Source organism: Heptranchias perlo, chromosome 23 (genome assembly GCF_035084215.1).
Source record: "Heptranchias perlo isolate sHepPer1 chromosome 23, sHepPer1.hap1, whole genome shotgun sequence".
Lineage (NCBI taxonomy): Eukaryota > Metazoa > Chordata > Chondrichthyes > Hexanchiformes > Hexanchidae > Heptranchias > Heptranchias perlo.
Window position 1 is genome coordinate 12,624,975 of NC_090347.1, and position 22,064 is coordinate 12,647,038.

The 22,064-nt window shown below is 40.4% G+C and overlaps 1 protein-coding gene across 1 annotated transcript; it reads right to left on the bottom strand.

Moving 5' to 3' along the window:
- Window positions 1-644: 644 nt before the first annotated feature.
- Window positions 645-22,008, bottom strand: cant1a (calcium activated nucleotidase 1a). The gene is made up of 4 exons (XM_068004027.1): window positions 21,861-22,008; window positions 12,220-12,876; window positions 8,684-8,887; window positions 645-6,532 (listed from the first exon to the last, which is right to left on the bottom strand). The coding sequence occupies exons 2-4, from the start codon at window positions 12,851-12,853 to the stop codon at window positions 6,162-6,164; spliced, it is 1,209 nt and encodes a 402-aa protein (XP_067860128.1). The 5' UTR covers window positions 12,854-12,876; window positions 21,861-22,008; the 3' UTR covers window positions 645-6,161.
- Between the last annotated feature and the right edge of the window lie 56 nt (window positions 22,009-22,064).

The following is a 22,064-nucleotide window of genomic DNA, read 5'->3' on the forward strand; positions in this document are numbered from 1 at the left end:
GTGTCAAGAACCAGAGGACTTAGATTTAAGGTGATTGACAAAAGAACCAAAGGTGACAGGAAGAAAAACATTTTTTTTTAAGCACAGCGAGTGGTTAGGATCTGGAATGTACTGCCAGTGGGGGTGGTGGAGGCAGAGTCAATTGTGGCTTTCAAAAGGTATTTGGATAAGAACTTGAAAGGAAAAAAATTGCAGGGCTACAGGATTAGGGCAGGGGACTGGGACTAGCTGGATTGCTCTTGCATAGGGCTGGCATGGACTTGATGGGCCAAATGGCCTCCTTCTGCGCTGTAACCCCTCTATGATTCTATGTTCAAGTCCCAAGTATGCAGATGGTAAGAAAAAACTGCATATGATTCATCAAAGTGGCAGGATTGGTAGTTTGTTTGCACACCTTACTGTATAAGCAAACAAAATATTCATTGTCTAATCTAAACACAATTAGAAACATGGTTTAAGCTTTGGCCAGTTAGTCAGAAACTCTGTTCTTTCAAGTTTTCTATGCAATCTACAACAGCAAAACGAAATAGCCATTAGCATCTCATGCACTGAATTGAATGTGGCAGCATTTGAACACTCTGGCTAATTTCGGCTTTATTTCATCCTGTTCAATTAAGCAGTATTAAACACAATAAAAACAGGCTGCATATATAATGCACAAAAGATTTATTAATATTTTGTTCTTCACATTTTATTAAAGGGGATCAAGAGATTTAGAGCCAATATCAAGACAGTGTAAGATTTTAATTGGAGTTAACATTTTGATATTAAACATTACCAATAGAGCTGGCACATTAAAATACGAAGATACTTCCCATGAGAATGCAGCAAATCAAAGTTTAGAATACCATACTGAGTTGACTGTGATAATTACAAACATCTTGGTTCAACCCTATTGTTTAAGGGTGGTAAGCAACATCAACAGAACTGCATTTCATAGGTGAGATCCATCTATTTATGAATTTGAGCTGTTTTAACGCAGACCAGGATTGCCAATTTAAAAACATGGTTTCTGCAATGAATACAAGTTTGAGGAAATTCTGTGATCCATGTCCTATATAAAATACATAAATACACTTATGAACACTGCATAATATTCACCCAACATGTTGAATGTCACTATGCAGGTGTACCCATTTTGTTAAATCATACAAGTGTATCAAGGTTCTGAATGTCGATACCAAAATTCAGTATTGGTGTTAATCCATTTGTATTCAAATTGAACTATAGGGATAGTCCAATCAAAGGGGTTAATTTCCAATAATCTAACAAAGGCAATTAATTCATCCCTTTTGTGATTTCAGTATTCAGACAAAATGGCGGTGCAATTGAGCAAAGATTCTTCTTCTTTGGGTCAAGAGACCTAGGATAAAAGCTGTGAACTAAACTTGCCACTGAAGGCGTTGTGTAAGGACTATTTGTGATCCAGTTATCAGTATAGCGTGTTATCTTGTTAAAGTTCCAACTCTTTGAAGACATGTTGTATATTTGACTGACACCTTAGGAATGGGTCTATGTTATTAAATCGACTTTTAATTGCCTAAATCATGTGAAGTAGGATACTCTTCACATTAGCTTAAGGTTAAATTCCATTCAACAAGAACTTGTTAAACCAGTCCTGCCTGCCTGCCTGGATACAAAGATCATCAAGAACACATATGTTTTATGCCCTAATTTCCATATAAAAGTCAATAGAGAATGCTACAATACATACCAGTTTATCTAAATTAAAACACAATAGAAAAGAAAATCGGGCGAGGTGTAGAATGGGTTGCCAATTCTTAAATGGCCGTTTTGCGCCAAAGAACTATTTCACCCTCAATAACTCACTGCAGACACATTTCAGCAGTGACTCCAGAGCATCACTGAGGAGAGCATCAATGCCCAATGCCACAGTCAGTCTGACAATGAGGTTGTATGGATTTAATGCTGTCACCAAGAGAACACTTAATGCTAGAGATCTACCCATGATGCACTGAATATTGACTTGAACTTGCACACATTAACACGATTATGTTAATCTTGGATATCTAACTTAACTGTTACACCATTAACCTGGCTAATGTCAAGATATTGTGAGCTTTACAATTAAATGACTGTTATTACATTTTATTACTTATTACATTTTAGATATTAATTATCTTCAGAATCTATATTCCTTTGCTGTAATCACTGATACTTGAGGGGCGATTTTAATAATTTCCGCAGCGACTTTCCTGCCAGGTGAAGACAACGGGGAAGAGGATTGGAGCCTAAAGAGGTCCAAACAGGTAAGTATCGCTGGGTGACTTCCAGGTCACGCGATTTTCCACTGCTTCCTGCCGACTTCCCACCTGGGATAGATAGGAAGTCAGCCAAAAGGATTTAAATGAGGTCTCGCAGTTAAAATACCCCGGGCCTCATTTCTGGAGCAGGAGTTTCTAACTTTCAATACGACCCACCTGCTCAAAACTCGCCTAGGAGTTAAAATCTGGCTCTAATTGTTTTGATGGCATGAACTGTACACTTGCAGTTATAGTTAGTGGTATATCTGTTTTGGAAGTCTCTGGCAAGTGTTAAGTTACACTAACTCAGTGTTGGGCTGTCATCTGCTGTTGACAAATATGGTTTGATCAGTAATTGGTAACTTTCAGACTGGGTTCCGTAGCAGTCTGAAGTGTCCACATTTAGGTATTTATATAAATCCTAGACATATAGCAGTACATCCCAAACTAATTCTTGGCTGTGGATATATTAGAGGGATGAACCCTTCTGCTAATAAAGGCAACAATACATTTGTCAATACAGTGGAGATTGTGTAGGCTTGTGGACTGTCTGCACTACATTTTAAAAACTGACCCTCTATGGGTAATATGTCATCCAAAGGATATTTAGTAGAAACAAGATGGGCCGATTTTAACTACCGGTGGAGCACGCCCGCTGTCCACACCTTGCCAGCTGGAGGCCAGAGTCATTTAGAGGCATAGGCCTCATTTCCATTCTGCCGGCCAGCTGCAAGTGCCCCACTGCAGCTCGCTGGTTCTGGGAGGGTGGGAAATTGGCTGGCTCCCATGCCATGGCGGCTGACAAGTCAGACCCCCAGGGGGGGCTGGGGGGGCGTGCGCGGAGGGAAGCGAGAGCTTGGACAAGCCGACAGCCGCTCGGATGTTTTTTGTGGGTCCAAGAGGAGCGGGAGTGCTCCTCCTGGTTCTACCAAAAAAAGGGATGTTTTGTGAGCGGACTTAAGCTGCTCACCACCTGGTATAAATGGGTGAATCATGCGTGGTACATGCTCCATCCATTTGTACATTGAAATTGCAACTAGGGTGCTTTGTAGGTCATATGTCTGGGCTGCTATTCTAATGCCATAACCATTCTAGGTAGATGCTTCTGACACTTAAGATTTACCAGAATGATATCAGGCACAAGGGTCTTCAGTTATGTGGAGAGACTAGGGTTTCTGAGGTTGTTCTGCTTGGAGCAGAGATGGTTAAGGGGAGATTTAATGAATCATAAATAAATCATCAGGGTTTTAATAGAGTAAATAAGGTGAAACTGTTTCCACTGGCAGGAGGGTCAGTAACCAGAGGACACAATTGGCAAAAAAAAGATGTTTTAGTACAGTGAGTTATGATCTGGAATGCACTGCTTGAAAGGGCATGGATGCAGTTTCAATAGTAACTTTCAAAAGGAACCTAGATATATAGTTGAAAAGGAACAATTGCAGGGCTATGGGGAAAGAGTGGGGTAGTGAGACTAATTGGATAGTTCTTTCAAAGAGCCGGCACAGGCACGATGGGCTGAATGGCTTCCTTCTGTGCTGTATGATTCCATACTACTGTGCCCATTATAGCAGATACATGCTAGAGAGTTCTGGCTTCTGACACTATATAATTGCACTTGAACAAATACACGAACCACCTAAATCACAAGTGTCGACAAGTAAATGAGGAACTGTGAAAAGGAGTGTCCTGCGGTGACAAAACTTGATACGGTTGACCTTGCATAAATGGTTTAAGACAAGCAGCCTGTTCAAATCAAAGCTAAGAACCATTTAGAAAAAATTGGCCTACCATATTAAAAAGGACATTATAGAGGCAACTTTCTATGACAATAACCATTATGTGGATCACAGAAGCTGAAATGACAGAAACCATGACAACTCGGAAGGAATGTAATGATCAAAACGTACAGAATGTGAGCAGTTGATTTAAGATTTTTTTAATGTCAAAACTAGAATTAAGATTCAATCTTGTTTTTAATTACTATTACAGAACATAAATCTTGTGTAATTACTCTCCAACAGCTCAATGTAATTTCTGGATTCCGGAACTCAATCCGATATAAAAGTGACATTTCTTTGCCAGCTTCCACTTTAAATGGAACAGCAACTACCGGAGTTTGAAATTTTGAAAACTTGCAGTTCTATTGAAGTTTTATTTAAAAAATATATAATTGACAGAGGTATCGTCTAAATACTTGTGTGATGTCATTGTATTGATTCAGTGTAACTCACGGAATCACACAGTTGTTAACTGGGGCCCCGCTACAGTTAGTAGTCCGACTGATTTATATGTTGCATTTTGCCCATGTCGAGCACAGTGATTAAACAGAATGTGTTTATTTTGTTGACTTTAATACATTTTCCCTCCTCCATCTCTATTTAAGCAGTGAAGCAAACTGCAGGACACACTGGACAATAGGGTAAGAAATAAAATCTAGCTTTTATGTGCTCTTTTCTGGCACATGGTAGATAAACTTTCCCCAAAATGGCAATCAAGATTCTATGAAAAAACAGTATCTTTTTGACACTGGTCTGTCCCCTCAAAAAAAAAAGCTCCACAGTAGTACTCCAAGTAGGAAATACCCACATACATGGCACAGAATATTCAAAGCTGCTTAAAGATCACTTGTGCCAGTGGAGTTTAGGATATCTTTAAAAAGTCAGTGACATTAACCAAATTCTGCCCTGGTAATTACTTTGGTATCCTATCCTTGTGAAATGACCAGTTTTGCAATTCTTACTGGTTTGAAGATATGCAACTTCAGTTGCCTGTAAAGTGTAAACTTAACGTCCTAGAAATGGAACGGAGTCGCAAACCAACAGATTTATACTAACCCACTAACTTATGAGGTGCACTTCCTCTAATAGGAAGCAGAGAAGATCCCAGTTTTAGCTCCAGCGAAGCTAGGACCCATGGAAGAAGCGAGAGGATAGCGCTCTCTCTCTCTCTCTACGACCAATCAGACGGCAGCATTTTTGACAAGCTGCAAAACTGTTTCTGCAGGCTGCAAATGTAAAATCCAGGAAGTGAACGGTATAACATTAAAATCATTGTAAAAACAGTTATAGACAGTGAAAAAAAGGTAAGAAATAATCAAATTAAATAAGAGACAGATGGGAAAAGTTTTTCAAAAAAATTAAACTTTTTTAAAAAAAGACCAAAAAATCTTAAAATAAGGAGTAATGAAACTCCACATTTTTAAAAAGTTAATTTTTAGTTTAGACCTGGTATTTTTAACCCTACCTGTTTTGTGGCGATGTCAGTTACTTTCCAGCTGGGCAGCTGAGCAAGTTGGCGCTGGTTCAATGATTTCATGGATTGCAGCCAGCAATATACCGTTAATTCGAAGCGGTCATATTACCGGCGAACCAGGAGGAGCAAGTTCTGGATTCCCGCATTTAACTGTGCACGTGTGAATACCAGAACTTGCTCCTCAATTTCGCCACCAACAACGGTGAGTGCTGTTGAGCTCACCTTTCTTTTCTAAGCAATTTCTGGGCCAACAAGTTCACAAAAAAAATGAGCAAACAGGACCCGTATTGATTTGCATTTAAAGAAATGGACCTGCAAATTTCTTGGATTGGTTGTAGATTTTACACCATGTAAGCACAAGGCAACATCCCCAATACCTTTTTATTAATATCAGCAAAATTAGAAAGATAGAGTGTTAAAGTTTGAAGGAAAGAGCAGAAGAGGTGCTAATTTTGCAATACCTTGTATTCAGTTTCTTACATGTAAACAAAGAGGAGGGTATCACAAAAGATAACTACTTCAGATTAATGATGACCAAGAACCATTTAAAAAGGATGAAACCAACATGGAGAACTGCCCTTCTAAATATTCTTGGAAACAGTAGTACTTTAATCCAGATCTGTGCACTTTCAATCAGGAAATAGTTTATATAAATTCTATTCCTTCATATTTTATATCCCCAACTTTTGTTTCCTCTAAAAGGAAGCGTCCATCTAAAGTAAAAGCCATAATATAAGTAGCTATTTTCCCATTATCTTCCTCAGATTTCAGCGACACAATGATCTGATCGTCCGTATCTGGAATGAACTTAAAGGAAGAGAATCCATGAGTAGGGTTAACCACCCCAATCTTGCTCACCAAGACCTCCTTAAAATCTTGAGTACATTTAATAATGAGGTTTGTTCCTTTGTGCTCATCATCTTTCTCATTATAGCGCTCACTGCTCGCTCGTCGTGGCAGGAAGAACCAGCGTTGTAATCGATCACTCCAGGCCGCAGATTCATGAATGAGGTATCCTATGTTGAGGAAGGGGGCAAAAGTTTAATTTTCAGACAAGGAAAATTTACTTTAAATTACATTATGAAGATACAATTAGACTATCTCCTTCCTTGTAAGTTTCCCATAAAAAAATCTTGCAGAGTTGCATTTAGTTTAATGACCTCAGCAGTATCATTTAACAAAAGGAAAAACTGTACTTAAGACAGTAAATAAAATGTTAATTCTCGTTACTACAAAAGGTACACAGAAAACTAACAAACATGTACAGCATATTATAAAGTGCAGCTATTTTTCCTCCTAACTTCAGATATCACATGTTGATAATACAAAAACAGAATGAACCATCCAGAATGGCTAAGCAACATTTGAAGATGACAATATCTAAATGACATTATAAATCTAACTGATAGACTTAACCCAGAATGCAGCACACATGCAGTGCTGATGACAAAGGCAGCATCAGGAAACTGGCCAACAATGGTATGAATTACCCGAAGGCAGAGTCTAAAACCACAATTTTGATAGATTAAATAAATCTAAACTATGCAGATGAGCAGCAGATGCTACTTTGGCAGATCCTTCCATGATGAAGGCATACTATGGTTACAAATAAAAAGCACTGAAAAAGATGCATTTGACAGCATACCCCTCTAAATGAGCCAACAACCACCACCAGCATTAACTGGCTGCTCTTAAATCCTATTTTAAAAGCTATAGCATTAATAGTTACATGGTGATCAGTAAAATTAATGCTTTTGGTTATCCAGTTTACTGGTGTAATTCCCAGCTGATTATCCAATTCTATTAACTGTGTTAACCAGTATTTGGCATGCTCTCCCAATCCTTGCATGGAAATACAACTGATGCTTTAAACTGTACATTTCTAATGCAGAGCAGAAAAGCAAAAGCCAAGGCAATTAGCATACACAGCATATGTGGTAATAAATCTAGGCAAGCGATGCCAATGGCAGTGTTCCAAAAGTTTTTTTTTGATAAAACTAACTGCAGTGTAGGCTATAATTTAATAAAATCATCTGATTTATAATGCACTATGGAAACCAGGTAATTTGTGTAATACATTGCTTAGTGATTGGATTGGTTTGGTTAACATTTTATTACCAAACAAAACAAATAACTGACGGAAACCATTTGCACTAATGATATAGTATTTCAGAGCTCTAAAGAAGTGAAGATTATGATCTTCTGAGGGTTGTGGTGGCAAGAACACTGTAACCTCTTGATAAAAATTGAATTCTGACAATTTTAGATGACAAAAAACAAGATGAGATCTAATGTAACTAAGATGTTTTGTAAAGTGGAGCCGTCTGCACCAAACCATCAGATTTCTAGGATTGTTTCTCAGGGATGTAGTGGACTCCTGTACCATGTCTGTGTTTAGAACAGCACTAAAGGATCAGCAACATAGGAAGTTAAAAAGCACTTTAACATTGGCTGGGTGGGGCTAAAGAAAATTCTCTCAGACTCTTTCAAGGTAAATCTATGAAAAGAGAGGTGGGGAAGAGAAGGAATGACAGGGGGAAGGAAGGAAAGAAGGCGGGGGGGTCCACAGAGGTGGGCAATTCCTAAAGATCCAGGACATATCTACTATTGTAAAATTTGCAGAATATGGCTAAAAGGTTCACTCAAAGTCAATGCTCTTTAAGTATTAAATTTAGATCTGGTCAGAAGACAATGAGATACAAATTCCACAATCTATATCCTTATCTCGGCATCAGAGATGACAATGGCTTACCTGAGTCAATAAAATCCCCATAAACTCAAATACATCAGTCAAAGCATACTGAACCACAGATTGTACAGCCAAGGTGGCCAGTATCAATAAAAGCTGCACTGGGACATTCACCTTTGATTATGATTATGTATAATACTGGTTTTTTTTTTGGATTAAATCTATTTGGTGCATGCCCACACCAAACGACAAATTTTGGGTGTATCCAGTCTTGATCAAAGATTGCTGCTCTTTATATAGGGTCCTTCCACAACTCTATACGAAAATATCTCCTGTGTTTAATGTTGTGTCACACCCATTAGTAAAAGTCAATTACTCATTTAGCTTAAATATACACTACAGATCACTCAAGTTTTCTCCACGTAAATACACTGAGTCACCAAAACACACATTCTGCCCTTCCCCAAAACTTCCTTACCTGGAGATTTGATTCCAGCAGCTGCACGGAGTGCATTGTAGTGAGACACCCAATTTTCATGATTTACGTCACCTTTGTAACCAATAACTTTCACCCACTCTGGATTTTCATTGACCACCTCTCCTGTGGTGGTAGTCCATTCCTTACCAAGTCCACCCACATAAAGGTGCTCGTCTTTTACTGCCAACCATTCAGCTTTGAAACCTTAAGGAACAGCACAGTAAAGGCATTATACAAATAATGTTCTGGATGAAGTACATAAATCCGAAACGTGAACTAGTCCTTTCTCTTTACAGATGCTGACTGACCTGCTGTGCATATCCAGCACTTTCTGTTTTTGTATTATACATATATCAGTGCAGTGTATAATGTAAAATAGCATTTAACTGAAAATGTATCTCCCAATTACCTAAGGGTGGTATCCTGAGTTTGAGGATACTTTTACTTGCCACTGGTAGTTCTGGAGTGCTGTGATGGCTGGGGCTTTTATCACAGCTCCCATAATACCATGATTAAACAGTTACAGTGGGAAAGTTTTGGTTTCAGAATTTTAACCAAACTGCCTCAAACACTACTTCATAGAAGCTTCCCCATGAGCTGTATGGAACAATTCCTCCATTCTCCACAGTATTTTAAAAAATTTTCTGGTAAAAACCTTTTTTTGTTTTGATTAACCTATATGGTAGGTACAGAATTGCAATATGCTAGGGAAGTGATTTTTTTGGGAGGCACCAGAGATCATACATTTCTTTAAAGTGTGAGGGAGAAAAACACCTCAGTACACTCGGTAAAATTCCACATCCCAAAGCCAGTTATATTGGCAATGATGATGGATTGGGAGCAGGTCACCTGCCCGAACTCTCAAACAGCACAAAGGACAAAAAAAAATCATTTCAGAGTCACCATCATACGTACAAATAACAATTTCAGTTTAACCAAATAAAATTTGTTTAAAAATCCAAGAATTGACTACCAGAAATTGCAAAAGAGTAATTTAAAATGATTAAATATTACAGCAATAAGCTCTGCCTGAAGAAGAAACATTCAGTAAATTTTCCCCTGCCCTTCCACCCATACCTCAAGTGCAAGGAGCTCATGGACTTATTTTTAACCAAGATGAAGACCACTCATCCATTCAGCTCCCTCTGGCTGCTTCCCTTTTTTCCCTTGCCCACCAAGCTAAACCTTCCCACGGCCTTGAATCCCTGTCTCTCTCCAGTTTCTCCCCCATCTCTTCGATGGGGACCTACCTCCTGCTTCCTTGACCTCATTCCTATTAAATTGACTACCCAACTTCCCTTCCTGGACCCATGCTAGCTGACATTGTAAATGGCTCCCTCGCCTCAGACACTGTCTCCCTCCACTTCAAAACTGCTGTCGTTGCCACCCCTCCCCCCCAAAAAAATCCTACTTTTGACCCCTTTGTTATCGCAAACTATAACCAATCTCAACCTCCCTTTTTCCTGCAGTCCTTGAATATAGGAACATAGGAACAGGAGTAGGCCGTTCAGTCCCTCGTGCCTGCTCCGCCATTTGATAAGATCATGTTGTCACCACCCATTTCTCAGTGTTTAAATCAGGTTTCCGTCCCTCCCACAGCACCAATACCGCCCTAAAAGAGATCATGACTACGGTGCCTTATCCCTCAGCGTCTTCTCTGCAAACCCCTTTGACACAAGTGACCATGTTTCTGCAATGCCTCTCCTCAGTTGCCCAGGTCAGTGGGATTGCCCTTACCCTTTTTGGACACTAAGGGAATCAAGGGCTATGGGGATAGGGTGGGAAAGTGGAGTTGAGGTAGAAGATCAGCCATGATCTTATTGAATGGCAGGGCAGGCTCGAGGGGCCATATGGCCTACTCCTGCTACTATTTCTTATGTTCTTATGCTTGGTTATCCTCTTACCTATCCAATTGTAGCCAAAGCATCTCAAGCAGTAGCTTCTCTTTCTGCTAAGTTACATCTGGATTCTCCCATGGATCCATCCATGGCCCATTCCCCCTCATCTGCATGCTGCCAACATGGGATCAGCTTCCACATGTGCGCTGACACCCAGCTCGATCGCTCTTGACCCCTCTATGCTGTCAGACTGCTTGTCCAATATCCAATCCTGGATGAGCTGCAAATTTCCTTCAGCTAAACATTGTGAAGACCAAAGCTATCATCTTCAGCCTGTCACAAACTTCATCTCTCTCCCCGGCCACAGGCTGAATACAGCTGTTTGCAACCTTGATCTGTTTCCAACCCCATATCCTCTCCATCACAAAGACTTCTTACTTTCACCTCTATAACCTGCCCACCTCTGCCCCACCACAGTTTATTTGCTACCGAAATCCTCATCCATGTCTTTTATTATCTCCAGTCTTGACTATTCCACCGCTCTCCGTGGTATCCTCCACCCTCTGTAAACTTCAGCTCATCCAAAACTCTGCTGCCTAGATCCTATCCCACACCAAGTCCAGCTCACCCATTATCCCTGTCCTCCCTGACTCTGATTAACCACCATTAACTCTGATCCCCCAATGCCTCAAATTTAAAATTCTCATCCTAGTGTTTAAATCATGTCACGGCCTTGCTTGTATCTATCTCTGCAACCTCCACCAGCCCTACAACCCGCCCCCCAACACTCCATTCCTTTCATTCTGGCCTCTCGTGCATCTCCCTGTCGCTCTTCATTCCACCATTCACAGCTGTGTCTTCAGCCAGCTTGGCCCCATACTCTGGAATTTTCTTCCTAGGCCCCTCTACTTCTCCACCTCCTTAAAATCAATTTCTTTGACTAAACTTTTGATCACTCCTTCTAAGATGTCGGACTTTGGCTCAGCATCCATTTTTTGATTACATCTGTGAAGTGCCTTGGGATGTTTTCCTACATTAAGGACTCTATATTAATGCAAGTTGCTGCTTGCATCCTACCCTACAGTAAGCCCTGCTCACCCATCATCCTTGTCCTAGGTAACCCTATTGGCTCTTCATTCCCCAAGGCATAGACTTAGAAATCCTTGTTTAATGCCTTTCCTGATCCTGCTGCTGTCACATCCTCCAATCCACATTTCAGCTCACATCCTCTGCTCTTCTAACCCTAGCTTACCGAGCTTCCTTCCCCCCCGCCCCCACCCCCTTCACCATTGGTAGCAGAGCTTTCAGCCTTTTTGGTCCTACATTCTGAAACTCTCGTTCCAAAGCCCCCTCCTTGCTACATCTCTCCCCATCTTGGAAAGCTTCTTAAAAATCTACCTCTTCAAACATTCCTTTGGTCACCTGTCACTTTTTTTTTTGTGAAGCACCATAGACATTTTGTTACATTACAGGCAACATATAAGTAAAGATGATTCTTTTGCAAATCATTTGCTTACTTTTTACAGCAGCTTTTCAGCAAATGTGCCAATATAAAAACAAAACTAAATACATCAATCTATACTCAGAGTAAAGAATCCCATGCTCTGCATACTAGATTTATAGTGACTGGCAAAATAAAGGATTCCACAAGCAGAAATGACTTGTGCAAATAAAAAATACAGCAAGTTATTGTGGTACCTTTCTCAACAGTTCCATCTCCATCTGATAGGATTACCCAAGGGACCGCCTTATCCCCATCAATATGATATACCACTCCTGTCCTATCATCCACAGTGTAAAGCTTTCCATTAAATGCTATGAGTTCCGACAATTCCATGCCACGTCCTTTTTCTGACAAATGCGTTTTGAGAATGGACTCATTTTTGTCCCATTCTAGGGTCACTTTGTCACCACTGTTTGATAAAATCAAGTAGCCTTTCTTTAAGTAACTGAACCAAGTGTCACTGTTCAATTCATTCTTTGAGTTTGTGTCCAGGTCAGCAATCAGCCCGATACGGTATCGGACACCTTCCAGGGTCTTCTGTTGGGGCGAAAGCGGGTACGTGTAATTGTACCTGTCCCTTGGAAAGTTATCAATCTGCCAGTTGTGGACATTTCGTGGATGAGGGCTATTTGGGGAACTCTTGTGAAAATATAGAATGTACAGCATGAAGAGAGCTATAGCAGCTACTAGTATAGGCTTCCATTTCGGGTGAAAACGAGAATCTCTTGTTTTTGTCATGGAAGCTATAACAGGAAGACCACCAATGGATATGCGAAGGGAGCTCATAGAATTATTTCCATCAGGTGTACCAGATAGTTGTACAGGCATGAGGCTGCAGCATAAGTAGAAACCTATTTGGAGAAAAAAAAGGTTAGGCAAAATAAATACTCAAAAAAATTCTTTAAAAGCTTATCCATAGACTAACAAAATATACAAAGAATATGTTTTGGAAAATGCTGCATGGTTATAAAAGGTGATGATAATTGTATGTAATCTCAGCACAATTACAGTATTCAGCAAAAAACAGAAGACATTGCTTTGAGAACTATTGTGGCTTCAACCCAAATAAGGTACTTTTACAATAATTGGCACTACTAGACTCCACAAGAGGCGTATCTTTACCATATAGCAAATCTGCAATAAAATGTACATGATCATATGTACGTTAATCCTCACAGCAGGGAATTTCAGACGCTGTAAAGGGCTTTAAATTTTTCAGTTGACAACTGAAACAAAGCCCAAAATTACAGCAATAAAGCTACTCAAATGTAAAAGATAAAGCTTTCTTGCTGTAATATTGACAGTCCACAAAAACACACAAGCTTTTGATTAGTAAAAAATTCTTAACACTTCTGCTCACCCTATTTCTTCTCCCATTCTCATTATTTTAGTTTTTCTTATCAATTGAAACCTGAACTAAAAACCTAAAACAAAACTTGCATTACAAAATTAAAATTCAATGCTTCACTTGTGCTCTATCATCTTTTCTCTTCGCAGCCCCCACTTTCCTACTGTGTTGTTTTTTAAATGTTAACTATTCTAACTCTTCACTACTTGTTAAACCAAGTGTCTCCTGGAACGGGACATTAATTTCTCGGGCACAACAGCCTGGGAGAACAATGCGCTTTAAATTTCTCGGTGCAGCAGTACCCACCTCACTCCATGGCGTCGCCGGCTGTTGCAGAAAGCCAACTCCCGGTTAGGGGTGACCAGAAATGGGACCAGTTGGTGGAGAAACAGGGTTGAGTCTTGGTGGTGGGGGGGAGAAAGAGAAGAGAGACGGAGCAGTGTGGGGCTGGGTTGGGTGAGCAGGCACTCGGGGTGGGGGGTGGGGGGGAAAAGTGTGACAGCGGACTGGGGAGAGGGGGACAAGGGACTGTGGGCTTGGGGAAGAGAAGGAGAATGGGGGTTTGGAGAGAGCGAGATAGGGTGGGGTGGGGTGGGGATGGGGACTGGTATTTACTGCAGAGCCAGGAACAGCAACGTTGATTGGGAGTGAAGCCGAGAGAGGAGCAGCCAGTAAAGGGGTGAGTGAAACCTGGGGATTTTACTGTGGATAAATAGTGAAACATGATTTCCACTGGTGGGTGAAAGGGGATCAAGGATTCTCACTGGAAGAATTAAGGTGGAAGGGAGAAGGAAGGTTTTTGCACTGAGCGCTATTAGACCATGAGATGTTTCACCACAAGTGATTATTGAGGCGGAGACTAGAACATCATTTCAATGGGAATGGGATAAGTATTTGAAAAGGGGGAATATAACAGGATCTGGGGGGGGAAATAGGGTTACAGGAGAGATTGCACAACAGCAAGGGGCTGTAATTTCTATCATTGTGGAAACTGTCCTTTGTTGAGTCAGAGCCCAGGGAATGGTTTATAAATGTTGGTGCTGAACTGAGTTTAGGATGATGATGTGTCTGGTGAGAACACACAGTCCGCTATCCTTTGTGCAACCTCTTGGTTTGGTTCAGGACTGTCTGAGCCGGCCGGTTTTGACGTGTGAAGTCCGAGCACAGATCGGCTCTGATTGAGGCTCCCAGTTCAGAGTTGTCACCTTCACACACAACCAGAGTCGATGGAGGTAGGGATAGAAAAGGTACCGGTTAAAAGTGGCATCAACTGGGGAGCCTGACAGCACCTTGTGCAATGCAGGAGGATTCTGGCTGTAGTTACAGGGTTACTACTACAGGTAGGATATTGGGGTGTTAGTCAGTTATATATAGACTATCTGATTTATTGTATTACTGTTGTTTATGAGGGAAATCTAAGTGCTACCAGTACCACTATTAGTTATCAGTGCAATTTCAGTGAGTTACTATTAGATACAGTTCTTGCTACCTCTAGTTTCCCCCCCGTGAATCCCTCCCCCACCTTGGGTTGCCCCCCTTCCCTGCCCTCTCTTTCCCTCCTTCACCTACTCATGGGTGGTCTCCTGGTTATCGGCACTTCTTGCACAACAGCTGCTGGCGCGAAACCACAAACAACGACAGGGAGCCCAACCTTTAAGGTAAATACTCGCGGACTCGATGGGCCAAATGGCCTCCTTCCGTGCGGTAACCTTTCTATGATTCAATAACATTTTCAAATGTCACGTGATCAAATATCCAGGAATGCCTCCAGAGTTGACAACCCTACAGAGGGTTCCTCCACTTCCTCCTAATGTAGATTTACCAGAGAACTGAAGATATATTTCTGTCTTCCTTTTAAAGTGCAGGTAGACTTCTTTGAAGAAGAGATTCTATCTCAATGATCACACAGATGCGTTATTACCATTTCTAACACTTGGGTGAAGAAGTTGCAATGGTTTTATTTGCTTTTGACATTTTGCTGCAACAGAAACTATTTTTACCCTTTAGTTGGAGTCTGCAAATTTATGTGGATTAACATTTCAAAAGTTGTGTGACTAGCCAATCAAACTTAACATGATCAGCTCTCAGTCACTCAAATGGAAAGCTTTTAGAGAAAGTTAAAGTTCAATTTTAAAAAATGATCAGGATTCAAAATGATTGTGCCTGTTCCAGCTGAACAGAAAACCTTGTTTTACAGTGAGACCTGATGGAAGTGAAGTCCAGTTGTTTCTTTTGAAACATTTCTGAAATGAATTCAATATTATGGTTGGTTTTGCTTTTTTTTTCTCCTCCAGTTTCTCACAAATCTTCAAGGTCTTCTGTGGACCCATTTTCATTTAGGGTTGGAAATGAAACTTACAACATGAGTGATTGTTCATACCACTCAAACATTGACTGCCTGTCCTCCACTCTCTCAAACTTAAAATCCTCATCCTTGTGTTTAAACCTCTTCAGGGTGTTGCCCTTCCCTATCTCTAACTTCCAGCCCTACAATTCCCCCCCCCCCACCCCCGAATTCTGCATCCCTTGGATTCTAGCCTTCTGTGCAATCCCCCCAGTCCTTCGACCCACCACCGGTGGCTGTGCCTGCAGCCGCATCGGCCCAATGGAATTGTACTGATATTCAGTGGTTTATGTTTATTTTTGCCCAGAAACAAATACCATGTATTAGCAAGATCTATGACCCAATTATTCAGGCATCCACCCTGAATAATGCTACCGTTGACACAGACTTTTCTAGTGTAGAGGGTATAGGTCATCAACTGTATGATGAATAGAACCAACCTAACTTATCCAACTGCTTCTTCAGTACGCCTCTGTATATCCTGGCCACACCCCACTGGGGTGGAAACCCAGCAATAAATTTAATTTCTTATTCAAGTTTTTTTTTTAAGTACAGCTTCATTGTGGACTGCATTAGGAAATATTAAAGTGCTGACTTATCTTGGACAGATAATAAGGAAGATCCACATTGTCATGGATTTAAAAAAAAACTGCTGGATTTGCACATTCTGCTTCTACCAGGGGTCTAATGGAAAGCTGGGAGAGAATGGAAAAAAACTGCAAAAGGGATGCTAATATGGTGCTACTGTCCCAAAATCAGAATTGCAAAACAAAATTGCCACTGTGACTAACTATGACCCCAACACTGCAAACTGGTGACTATTGACAATTTTTGAACATTGCAAGTTCAATTCAGATAAGATTTGCTATATTTATTAATGTTTCATAATATATCCTTTAATCCTGTGATAGTGTACGAAGTTGATTTTGTGAAAAAAAATCTAAGTATACTTAAAAATTTTGCCCATTACGCATGTAGATTGTGGAAAAAGTCATGTTGAACAATATGCAACATACGGTAACTTATATCTGCTCACTAACCAGTAATTACAATGAAGACAAATGTAAGGAATCTTACAACACCAGGTTATAGTCCAACAAATTTATTTTAAAATCACAAGCTTTCGGAGATTATCCCCTTCGTCAGACGAAGGGGATAATCTCCGAAAGCTTGTGATTTTAAAATAAATTTGTTGGACTATAACCTGGTGTTGTAAGATTCCTTACATTTGTCCACCCCAGTCCATCACCGGCATCTCCACATCATGGCTACAATGAAGACAGCATTGAAATGTTCAACTACTTCAATCAAAAAATATACTATTCAATTACTGCACAATTTAATCAAAATATCACATTGCAAGATAAAAATCAAATACTCCAATCACAAAAGGTTTAGACCTGGCACACAGCAAAAACTTTGCCTTTTTGAGCTAGCATTAAGTTTCCATTCTTTTACTAGCAGATCTTACTAGATTTTAGTTCTACATGTAACAAACACGCTTAAGTGGAAAAATCAAAATTATTTTAAAGATTAGAGGCCCGGAAGAACTTAAACCGATAACTCATCACCCCATATTTTGAGGGCAAAATGTTTATATCGTGTTTTTAGACAAACTCAAAATAAAAAGGAAAAAGTTACATTATTTACTATATATGGTTATTTCAGAAATAGGGCCACAATAGACAAGCATCATGACAAGTTATATCTATTAGTAGGTAGGTTCACGTATAAGATACAGTATTTAATAATAGTAATGTGTTCATGATATACTCAAAACACCAGTTTCTAAACTTAAAAGGTGCTTTTGAATCAGAGGTGCACACAATTTAGACAAACAGTGCCTTGAGAGCTACATAGGCTAACTACAGATATGACCATATGTGGCTGTTAGCCAGAGGGTATCAACTCATTGAAAACCCACCTCAGCAGACTACATCTGTCTATAAATACGACACAGATTTCTCTATCGTTGCATTCACCCAATAGCAACTAATAAAAGAGCTCATTATTCAGTCCTCCAGCGGGGTTTCAGCTGCAGTGGCTGAATCTTGCTTTATATTTATGTTACTTTTTTTTCAAAAATGCTTTAGTTGTGAGGTCTGTGCTGCTCCCAATGCCACAACTAAGATCAGAAACTTACTTTTGGAGGTTCATAGGAGCAAACTTGCATTCAATGGTCTGAGTTCAGTGAGCTGAAGCAGCAATATGCTATGTCATTTAGATTCAACCATTTTATTATGATTAAGAACTACAGTAGCACATTTATTAAAATATATTTATTCAGCGAAAAACAGCTAATGATAGATGGTTAAGTTCCTAGTTCAATTTTACAACATCAGGAAATTACTGGCTGTCATTCCTTGGTGCTGGACTGTCACTGTTCTGCTTGTATTATGGATGTACAATACAGGAAAGCAAAGAATTTTTAAATAATCAACTGGCAGTTCATATTTGAACCAAAAAGCTTTCAACAATGTCACAATTGTTTGTCTAATATATTATTGGCCAACACCAAGCACCTTGCAAAGAAAGGATTACTGAAACTACAGCCTGGAAGTAGCTGTGAGCAATGCTGCAACATTCCAACACAAGTTCCTCCCTGCTATTTTGAGAGGCATTAACCCTTTCATTTCCAAGGGCCCCATTAAAATAGTGGAAAAAGGTTCGGCATTCATAAGCATTGCTCAGTGTAATTTGTGGTTCTACAGAGTGATTCGTGACCAGATTATGACGTAATGACTACTGCCCGATAGTAGGCCATACCTGAAATGTTACATTCTTTATCTTTTAGATGCTTATCGACCTGCTGTACATTTCCACCATTTGCAGCTTTTCCCCTCCCAAAAAAGTACTCTTAATAATGTTACAGAAGAGAACATGCAAATGCTCTGTAGACACAAAGGGGGCTGAAATTCTTAAGAGAATACCAAATTTTCCATAGTAATTAATTACCCAATGAAATGTTGGAAATTTCCAACGATGTGATTGATTTCATTCGCATCTGTTGATTGTGGAGAAAAACAGGCATTCTCCAGTGTTTATGCATAGAAAAATTAAGTGAACTACTGAGATCTCCCATGGTGTTGTTATGTGGTGAAGAATAAATACTTTGTCATTTAGTATCTTATCATGCCTCTCAAAGGCTTTCACGTACAATGAATTATTTTAAAGCTGGTGTGGATTCAATGGGCTGAATGGCCTCCTTCCGTGCTGTAACCTTTATGATTCTATGAAAGTGACTGCAGTCAATAACCTATCATAGCAAGGACCCACTAAACCCAAACAGCAATCATTCCTCATGCTCTGAACAGAGTAGAGAAGTCCCACCCCTGCCCCTTTCCCTCCCTCCCTCCCTGCAAATATGGTTTTGCTTTTTCTCTTCATTCCTATACCATTCGATTGATTTGGCTCCCTCTGCACTTTTGTAATACTTTCTGATCCCCCAGCTTCTATCATTCTCTAATTTCTATCATCCTGTTTGCTCAGTCCTGGTCTCTCCACGTCTCTTCAGCCTCTGCCTGTCTCTAACTTTTTGCAACTTTCACCAACTCCCATTTGTACAACTACTTGGGTGTAATTAAGCTAATGAAACAGAAAAAAGACTGTGTCTCCACCCATTCATTTTTTTCCTCGTCTGACAAACGTGCCCATTTTCAGTAAATGGCTCTCGTCTCTCTGGCTCAGCAAGAAAGAAATAATGCTAGCAGTTTGGGAGACTAACTCTGCGCACATGCGTAATTTTTAAAAATTCGTTCATGGGACGTGGGCATCGCTGGCGAGGCCAGCATTTATTGCCCATCCCTAATAGTAATGTGGGTGTTATTGGTTATATCAGTGGTCTAAAACTATTCCAGACTGGGTACTACCATTAAATTCTCAGCCTCTCACATCCCTTGGAGAATAATTGTACCAATAAGTCTACAAATTTTTTTTTTTTAAAAACCTCTCCCATTCTCCTTCAGTTCCCACTGCTGCCATTCCACAATAGTAGGTAGTGTGGTTTTCAGTCTCTCCATTTCTCTCTCTTCCCCACCCACCCGCCCCCCCGGCTCCATCCAAGGACCTCTGCTTGGAAGTCAATTATTTAATCACTATTGGATTACAATCTTATCAAAATCTTGGTGTAACACTCTGCTATAAACTGAATGTGAATTGCCTTTTGCCACCAATGCTGTCAGTAGATTTTATCACTATTATATGAACTGCAGTTAAAAGGGTGAAGTCTTGGCAAAAAACTTTGCAAATAGATCCAATTTCTTGCTTTAAAGTCACAGCTGGGTAAAGTTTGAGCAACGGACTTAACTCCTGCAAGTCACCAGCAGATTTCACAGAAGCTTTAGTTTGGTTTTCTCTTAAAATTTAGCTCATATACACATGAAGCAGCATCATCACCAGCACATCTTTGTAAAATAGTACAAGACAATTCACTGGAGAAACAACACTCTAAGTAGTCTGCAATAAATGATAATAAAATTAACTAAGCAATTAACTTTGGTACAACTTACCTCAGGTATTTGATATTACTTAAACTCTTATGCAAAATTTAATATGACTAATGCATTAGGATGTTCCAGGTTACTGGAATTTAATGAGGGGGAAACCAACATAGTTTTAAAACTATACACGCGAAAGAGAATTGTTTACTATAGTATCACAAATCTTGAAATTCTACTGTTACATGATTTTCAAATTACTTTTTAAAAATGCACCTGCACACTTTATTGCGGTACATTCAAATTTCAGCTTTCTTATAGATGCATCACGATTTAAGTTGCCATACTTTACAGTCGTCACAAAAAATGTGCTACAAGTGTAATTATATTGCTACTTTTGCAATGCACGGACCAGTTTCCACTTTGCCGTGATGCGGAACTAACAGCAGAAAAAGTAACTTCAGAATCAGGTCCTGATCTAACTCAAGAAGCAGTAATGTGTGTGATCCCTCAAGGCCATCTAAAACAGAGCCTTGACATTGCATGGAATGGAACTCCAGTGGGGCATCAAACTAAATTAAAACGTTAGGGGGTCGGTTGGACATTTGGGGTACTTAATAAACAAAGAAATTAATTTTTGTTCCAAGTGCAGAGATGTTCCTGCTAGTGCTCTCAAACCATCCAAAATTTATCAGCTCCAGAGTGGAGCTCTGCATATGGGTGCACATCTCTCCTGGCTTTGTTGGGGGGTGGGAAGAAAAAGAGAGAGATTGAGATTCATTCCAGGCAGACAGTATAAACGATATGTTGCTGGCAGCAAATTAACTCTGTAGTTACCAAGCTAAGAAGACCCACCACCAACTGCACAGGGCACAAAAGACTTGCCAGTACCACCCACATTCCAAAAACAAAAAACGCTACAGCCGATCTGTCGAACAGCCACCAGTGATTGTCACAACGCATGTCACTTTTCAATTTTAACCTGTAATTATGCTTAAACATACAGGGCTTGACACGGTACATGAAAACCTGTGGCATTGATCACGATAGAATCACATCAAAGATTTTTAAATTTGCAAATCCATGCCCAAAGCTTACAACTTACTCCTAGAGAAAATGGATCTTAGTCTAGTCGTAGTAGACACCCAGTGATATTTTCCGTTGGAAATTATCATAAGGTGTAATAACATGCACTACATGCAAAAGGGAAGACCATGGGTTGCATAAACGCATATTGGGAAACACTAAAAAAGTTGTTTGTCAAGCACTTAACACTCAATACAAAACTATGACACAAATTGTAAATAGGTGACATCGATTTGCAGGGTATCTCATGGATGTATTAATACGAGTTGACAAACACATTTTCCCTGCTTTTATCGACCAACCCGAACTCTTTATTTTTTTTATTAACCCGGTCTCTCTGCAGCAGTGGTACAGGATCTGGGCGAGACCACAGATGTTTTTTTTTTGCTCTCTCGCAGCTGAACTTCCTGATAGAAGCAGACATTTCTTGCGCAGAGCAATCGGGACTGGTCCCCGGGGCAGGGTTGGCACGCGCGCTGCGATCGTTCCATTTCCCTGGTAACGCCGGGCCGGCCGGCCGGGCGGGCGGGCGGGTGGGGTAAGGGGCCCCCCGGGCTGGTCGATGATTTGGTTTCGTCGCCTTTTTTTTTTGTGGGCACCCACTATCAAGATAACACTTACCGAACGAGCGGTTTGAGAGTCACCTCCAGCGCTCTCACTCCCGCATCACAGCCGAGAGCTGAGAACTGTCACGCCCGCTGCTGCTGCTCCTCCACCTCCCGCATTCTGAAGACAGATCGCGCTCGAGCTCGATCGCTCACCTGTGAACTTCCGCTCAAGCAGCTGCCCCGCCCCCTCCTCTGAGCAGGCGCAACCATGCCGCCA